Consider the following 7,928-nt stretch of genomic DNA (forward strand, 5'->3'; position numbering starts at 1 on the left):
CCCCCCGTACCTGCTTCTACAAACTCCTGATTATTAATGAACACACCACGACTTAACTCTTCGCGGCGCTCAGTCAAGCATCACCATCATCGGAGCGTCAATTGTCAAACCATGATTCCTCTTCATTCTTTCCCCTCTCGCCATTTCCTCAATTCACTTAGCCATCCCGTCTCTAAATTCTTCACATCATACACCGAGTAATCTTCAGTCATTTGTACATTGAGCAGATCTACCAGCCCTACTAGTACTATTAACTAATCCATCCCAGTAGGGGAAAACAAAAAGAAAACCTCCAAGTCTAAGATTTTTTTTTCCATGCCGATAGAGAGAAAGAGAAAAAGGAAAGGAAGAGGTAGAAAAAAAAGACAAGAGGTAAATATAGTCCAAGATGAGCAAAGTCCCTCGTCATCTGCCCCTAAAACGCCCCTTCGCCTGATATGTGATCCCTCCCAGAGGTATACAATAAGGAAAATAGCGGGGGACACACGCCTATATACAATTGTGTCCCCACATGATGGCAATAGTAAGAATAAGAACAAAGAGAACAGTAATATTGAGGCTGGATGGTGAATGCCTCGGAGTGTTGGGATGTGGATCCTGCCGCCATGCCCTCGTGATGCAAAAAAAAAAAAAAAGGAAATGTGGTTTCGAGAGATTGTGTGTGTGTGTGTGTGTGTGTGTGTGTATGTGTGTATGTGTGTATGTGCGTGTGTGTTTGGCTGTATTTCTGTAGACGATTTGAGTTGTCCTGTTGACCCCTATCGTCGCGCGCGCGCGCGCGTGTGTGTGTGTGTGGTGACTCCCCGAGTCACATTTTCCCTTCGTACCCCGATATGCAGTGAGTGGATTCACTCCTCTTCTTCACGCTCTCCAGGCAGGTAGATCTCGTGACCGCTGCCCTCGTGCATGCCCAGAGCGGTGACGCAGCCCACGACGGACATGGCCGCTACGAGCCACCAGCCCCAGGCAACCATTCCGATGTCGAGGCCATATCCGTACCACCAGCCGCCTACCACGGGCCCGACGGTGCGGAAGCCGGCCGACACGCTCTGGCCGAGGCCGTGGATGGTGCCCAGCACGGTCGGGTGCGGGCTGCAGTTGTTGAGCAGGATGATGCTCGCGGGCAGCGTGAAGGTACGGGCCGTCACCTGCAGGAGCAGCACAACGACGATGCCGCCCCAGATGACCATGCCCGACGCCGGGGCTGGAGCCTCCGAGGTCGAAGGCAGGACGGACAGGTAGGGGGCGACGAAGTAGGCGAGCGGGAAGAGGGGCAGGAACCAGCGGAATGAGCGGATGGTTCCCAGACGGGCCTGGATAGGAGGGTACAGGGTGACCTGGAGAGTCATGCCCAGGATACCGAGGATCGAAGTGGCCACGCCGACAGTGGATGCCGGCATGCCGAGGCCGCCGGTGAACAGCATGGGGAGGTCGCGGCGCTTGGGCTGGACAGGCTCGCCGGCCGTGAGCTGGCGGGGCGTCGACAGGAAGAGTGACCAGATGTTGGTGAAGGCGCCGAGGTGGAAGTCGTAGAAGGCACCGGTGACGAGGGTGAAGACGACGTTGCGGGTCCAGAGACGGTGGAAGGGCAGGACGTCGCCCACCTTCTTGGGCTTCTCGGCACCAGCCTTGTCCAGGGTGTCGAGGGGCACAGCGTTGTCGCCGTGGCCGACGCGCGAATAGCCGCTGCGATCCCTGCCGGCGCAGTTGAAGAAGGCCCGGATACGGTCGCCGAGCTCGAGGCCCCTGTCGTGCTTGCCCTGGAGCTTGACGGAAGTCTGTTTTGGGGGTCGGAGAGGTTAGCTTGAGCTGCTGCAGGTTTCCCAGGGCAGTGAGAGGATGGGGATGTCTCTTCTATTCTGGGCTTCAAGGCAGAGAGAGACGGGAAGGAAACACACACCTCTTCCAGGAACAGATACGTGGTGGCCGTGGCCATGGAGAGGAAAAGAAAGTTGAGAAGGCAGGGCAGGGCATAGGGATAGTCGTGGATCCACCGGTATCCAAAGATGCCACCTTCACCAAAAATGCCCGGCAGGTTGGCCGAGGGGTCGGCGAGCATGCCGCCCATGATGGGGCCGAGGATACCAGCAATGTTGAAGCTCATGGGGAGGATGAGGAAGGCGCGCGACTGGTACTTCTTCTCGACAGTGATCTCGGCGATCATGGTACGAATTATACCTACGGTCCCGTTGATGATGCCGCCAAAGGCCCTCCAGAAGGCGGCCCAGAAGAAGGTGGTGGCGAAGCCGTATCCGAGGCAGGAGAGGGCGGTGCCGGCGAAGCCAATGACGAGGACCGGCTTGCGGCCGCACCAGCTGGCGTCGGCAGCCTTACCCCAGAGGATAGCCGTGAGGACCTGAGCGCCGGTGAAGCATCCCTGCAGGATACCAGCCTGCTGGGAGATCTGGGCGTCTGAGAGCGTCGGGTCGAACGACTTGAGCTGGAAGAAGACGTAGGCCTGCATCGAGGCGATCTGGAGGAAGTCGACCAGACGACCGAAGAAGAGGATGAGGAGCTGGTCCTTTCGGGGCAGCGACATCCACGTGACATTCTGGGCGCCGCGGCCTCCTCGCGAGGGCTTCTCTTGGATGGGGCTCAGAGGGCGTTGCGACTCGGCGTCTTCAGGATCATCGCGGTACAGGTCGTCGGTGGCGGCGGCCATACTGGCAGAGGCCGAGGCAGAGGCCGAGCGTCCGGCAGACAGTAGGTGGCGCTGTTGGGAGGAGAAGGTGGTGGGAGGATAGCTGTTCAGCACGCCGTCGTCGTCGTCGTCGTCGTCGACAGTGTTGGGGAAGGAGCGACGATTCTTTCTAGGTTCGAGTTTGGCAAAGTCACGGTCATTACTGAATGACCGAGCGTGCGATGGCATTGTTCGAGAAGGCCTCCGGGGGGGGGAGGGGGGTCAAAAGCAAAACCAAAAGATAAAGAATATTAAAAATAAAAAATATATAGAGACGAAAAAGGTTAAAAAAAGAAGCAGGGAGTTATGTGGGAGGGGCTAAGGAGGAGAGAGGGAGGGGCGTGTGTGTGTCAACTTCGTATTAGGTAGGAGGCTCGGCCACCACGAGGTCACGTACGACGACGGACGTACGAGAACGGCTAAGGGGTGGTGGTGGTGGGCAAGGTCGTGTGGTGTGTGTGACAGGAAGGGGGTGGTGGGTGCGGTGCTGTCAGAGCCAGAGCGGGCACTCCAGAGACTGCTCGTCGAGCAGGCCCGTACTTCTAGAATGGGTTACAGGGAGGTAGAAGAAGAAAGGAGACAGACGGCAGTGCGTTACGCAAGACTCGAGGGCAGTGCCGGGTCGTCGTAAGACCTGACGTTGAAGGGAATGGAGAGACGGGGCTTGGCAATGTACAATAGTGGCCGGAGCAGGTATTGCATCTGCAAACAAGGGATCCGTTTCGGCGGTTGCCTGGGTGGCCCACAACGGAGTAGCCGCGTACGAAAGAGGAGCGAGGGAGTGATAGCAGACGAACCAAACGAGGTTCGGTCGGGAAAGATGTGGCGGGTTTTAAACCCCGACAGCCGGATATATATGAGTGCGTTTGAAGCTAGCGGGTACGAGCAGTGAGTAGTGTTGCAATGTGGGAGGAGGAAGGAGAGCAAACAGAAATGATGGAGAGAGAAAGGATGAGTGAGAGAAAGGGAATTGAAAAAGAAGAAAAAATTAAAGAAGAAAGAAAATAAAGAAAGAAAATAAAGAGGAGACAACTGGATCGTAAGAGAAACAAGAAGAAGAAAAAGAAGAAGGGCCGAGAGCGAGAGCGAAGAGAGTGAGAGATAGGGAAAGTACCACCGACCTGGCGATTTGTGGAAGGTGCGCTAGGGAGGCAGGAGAAGGGGGGAGAAAAAGTAGGAAGGAGAGACCCGATCCAAGCGCACTACTACGGATTTCCTCGGAGCGGCCGTACATCAATCACCCTCTAAGGCTCCAAGAGTGCGCTACGTCGGTCGCTCCTTGGTGGGTCGCTTCTATCCTCTTCTTCTTCGTCTTCTTCTTCTTGTTGTAATTGTTGTTATTATCATTATTACTATTATTATTACCATCATTATTATCAGTATTAGTATCATCCTACAGAGTAATCTGTAATCTGTAATCTGTACATATAAGGAGTAAGATTATGATTGAGCAACAACCTCCACAGCCATGCATATCCGTGCACTGTGACGCTTTCCTCCCATCTAGTGGGTCGCTGCGGACGCCGTCCAGTGGGACGGCTAGGCACCGGACACCTGCTCAGCGGCTGGTCAGCGGCTGGTCAGCGGCTGGTCAGCGGCTGGCCAGTGGATGCTGCGGGTGTCTGTCTGGCGGGCAACATGTACCTGATCTCTGCAGGTGCCGCGGTGGTCCAGCATCCTCCCCCGGCTCCCACCGTCGACGATCTGTTCCCTGAAGCGGAAGATGAGGGTTTAGCGACCGGATTTCGCTGCGACGAGCCGAAGGATTGACATTGATGCGCATGGAGCCTGGCAGAGTAAATCATGGCCGGGAGGGTAATCTGCGACGTGATGCACCATTCTACCTCATTTTCGACATTACTCTCTCCTTCCTATACACGTACGGACAGCAGAACCTGATGGGAGTGCACATGGAAGTAGCAGGCTCGAGCAGATCTGCCGTCGCAAAACAGACTGGCGTATACAGGACACAGCGTGTGAGGAGGAATACCAATCGTCTTCCTCAGATCTCTCCTCCTCCTCCTCCTCCTCCTCCTCCCTTTCCGCTCTTCACACGTCTTTTCCGGGGCAGTCCCCGAGTTGCGTACGGAGTATAGGAGCGTATCGTCCCCTGAAGACGATGGACGATGCCTCTCTCCTCAGCTCCCTACCACCAGCAGAGCAATCTGCAATCCGCAATCTGCACAGCAGTGATGACCCAGGGGATCGATCAGGCTGGGGTCAGAGAGCATCATGCACGTAGCACGGATGCTCTCAGAAGACCGAATAGGCTTTGCGTAGGTCCCGTCTCGCACTGGCAGGGACATGACACGTACGTGCAGTGGATGCGAAGAACGGGTACAGGCCATAGCACTCACGTATACGTGTGCATGCGGTCATAAGAGGAGACTTGCTCTGATCAAGCTGGCAAGCAAGGAAGTGGTAATACAGATCACATGTATCCCAACTCTCTATCAATACACCAATACAATGTAATCCGTACCATCCTCACTACCAGCACCAACAGCGTCTTACCCGTAGCATTCCATCAACTTCCGTCAAGCCTCCGGTGGTACGTAAGTAACGTAACCAACCCCCCAACCCCAACCTCGACCCCAACCCCGACCCCCAATGATACTCTTCTCACCTCTGCTCATGTTAATACTGCGGGAGTGCAGATTAGACCGAAGTCGGAAACGTAGGACGCATACGTACGCAGTCGGTGATTGAGGTGGCAGGGATACGCGGCATCTCCCCCTCCCCCCCCCCCCCCCCCCCCTGCCGCGCGTCTGCACAGTGATTCGTCGTCCCCCTCCCCGGTGGCTTTTAGATGCAGGTGATGGATGTGCCAAGCAACATCTCACAACGGCACGCCGCCTCTACGGTATTTTTTTTTTCGAGTCTACGGCTCGTCGGGGAACGCATGTCTTGTGGTCTGTCGGGCCTCGGTGGCTCGGCAAGGAAGACAAGAGATGACTCGTAAGCTTTGGCTTCGGAGCATCGCATCAGTCTTTTTTTTTTCTCATCCTTTTCTTTTCCTTCTTGATACTCGTCATCTCTCCGGGTACCGGAGATGATTACCGGAGATGATTATCCTGCTGACCTCCAGGGTTGGAAATGTGTACGAGGGAGAGTACATATGCGCCGGCGTCATCGACCCCGCTGTTCGGCTGGTCGTCGGGCCCTCAATACGGTTTGCATGTCACACCACGCACGGTAACTGATTGTGATTGTCTTGCAACTACGTCAGTACCTGGCCATTCATATCGCCCAGAGTCCTACACAGCCTCGTCATGTCAAAACACGGAGGGCACAGAGAGAGAGGGAGAGAGAGAGAGGGAGGGAGAGCGAGGAAAAAGAAAGGTAAAGGGTGATATAGCATAGCACCACCCCCCCCCCCCTTCCCCTTTATCTGCATGCTTGATTGTATGCTCTCATTCCTTCTTTCTTCTTCTTCGTTTCGTCTCCTCTGATTCTATTCCCGCTGATTGGAGATTGGCTCTCTACTCTGGCTGCCCACCCCGGGCGCTTAGGATGGCGTGAGGCGTCTACAGACCAGTCTGCTGCGACGTCCCTCCCCTGCAGACGCGTCGTGAGGAGATGGGATGCAGGATTCGATACGGGGCTGACTGCCATACGGGGGCAGACATACCAGCCAGATAAGGCCTGGTGGCTCTCCTCGGATTTGATCGGATCCCCGGCGATTGACGATCGATAGACGCTGTCCACAGAACAGATACGATTCCATCTACTCTCAAGCTTCTCTTCGAGTCTGATGACGGTTCAGATAGAGGAGGAGAGGGGGTGGGGAGGGCTAGGTTGTTGTCGTATCCTGCGCGGGTAGAGCCAAGCGATTTCGAGTGAATACGAGATCGGACCCGGGAAAAGCCAAGCTCAAGGCTGGCACCGAGCCAAGACCTGGGGTGTATGTATGTATGTATGAGCACTGAGGACCTGGCCGGTACACTGTAGGGGAGTCGAGGCAGAGATAGCGGACCAGGAAGAAACTCTTGTTCCTGTCAACGACAGACCTCAAACTCGGCTGGGATTTCCGCGACAAGTGTGCGATGGAGCGTCTGTGAAGGGAAAGAGAGTGACGAGCAGGCATCGCTGACTCTCGAGATGGGGCATGTCGTCCGTCGTGTGTCTCAGCACGGGCGGCCGCGCCTCTCTCTTCGACCTCCTCCTCGCAGCAGTCGGTGTCCGATCGGCGCCGTCTTTTCAGTTGACCGCGTACGGGCCAGATAACCGGTAGTGGTATCGTCATCAATATGCGGTACTAGCAGCTGCAGACTGCGGTGATACCTAGTACCTAACTCTACGGATCCCACCCGCATGCACATACATGTCTGCCACGGTGATGCGCCGCATCGAGGATCAATACGACCAGCTCTGCCTGGATAGTTGCGGGACGTCGTTGTGTCGGTTACCTGCAGTGATGTCACCTCTCTCTCCTCTTGCAAGTTGTGGTGGCACGTTCATTGGACTCGGCCGTACTGCATGTACCGTCGTACAGGAGTGCGTTCAGAGTAAGATGATGACTCGCGGTATCCAGCTACCGCATCCGTCCGAGATGTACACGCAATACAGGTTTCGACGGGGGGGGAGGGGGGGGTACGTGCAGGAGAGGCATACCTGTACATGTATCTATCCACTCCGTACAGATTGCTGTGAGAACCGGTACCGTTGACGAGGCCCGACGCTATTCCACATCACCCCTCGCTCCCGTCTCCAATCATCCGATACAGGGGGTGGTTCAGGGGATTCAGGGGAGGGCATTCCAAGGTCGTGATAGTAGTCAACACGATGTTGTCGAGTAATATTACCTAGACTCTCCAGAGACTGCGTGGCGGGACCCATGGGAGCAATGTTTCTCCTTCTCTTCTCCTTTTCCATGCCCGTTCCCTTTGGAGCTGGATTACTTGCCGATAGGTTCTGGGCTGTCATGGTCAGGAAGAGTTGGGGGGAGGGGGGGAGAGATAGTAGTAATATTGTATATATATATATATATATATATATATATATATATATATACATATATATATTACTATGGCTAGTAAGGACAGGGAGGTCGGCTAGAGTCGATCCCTTTGGTCAGAACAACTTCCGCTACATGCCACACAGAAGAAAGAGCTAGAATACATGAAATATGAAAGAAGAGAGAGAAAAGAAGAATAAATTTAAAACAAAGAAAAAACAAAAGACAAAAACGTGAGACGGACTGTCGCCGCGCGTCGTCGCTGGTGTGTGGGTCTGCTGCATGAGAGAG

The 7,928-nt window shown here is 54.9% G+C and overlaps 1 protein-coding gene across 1 annotated transcript; it reads right to left on the reverse strand.

The window, feature by feature from the left end:
* Nucleotides 1–848: 848 nt before the first annotated feature.
* On the reverse strand, nt 849–2,869 carry GMORB2_7314 (Major Facilitator Superfamily; the record flags this gene model as incomplete). Its single annotated transcript, XM_035469279.1, has 2 exons — nt 849–1,778; nt 1,901–2,869. 2 exons carry the CDS (start codon nt 2,867–2,869, stop codon nt 849–851), a joined length of 1,899 nt encoding a protein of 632 aa, XP_035320974.1.
* Nucleotides 2,870–7,928: the final 5,059 nt, after the last annotated feature.

This window comes from Geosmithia morbida (assembly GCF_012550715.1).
Source record: "Geosmithia morbida isolate 1262 chromosome Unknown scaffold_8, whole genome shotgun sequence".
In the NCBI taxonomy this organism is placed as follows: domain Eukaryota; kingdom Fungi; phylum Ascomycota; class Sordariomycetes; order Hypocreales; family Bionectriaceae; genus Geosmithia; species Geosmithia morbida.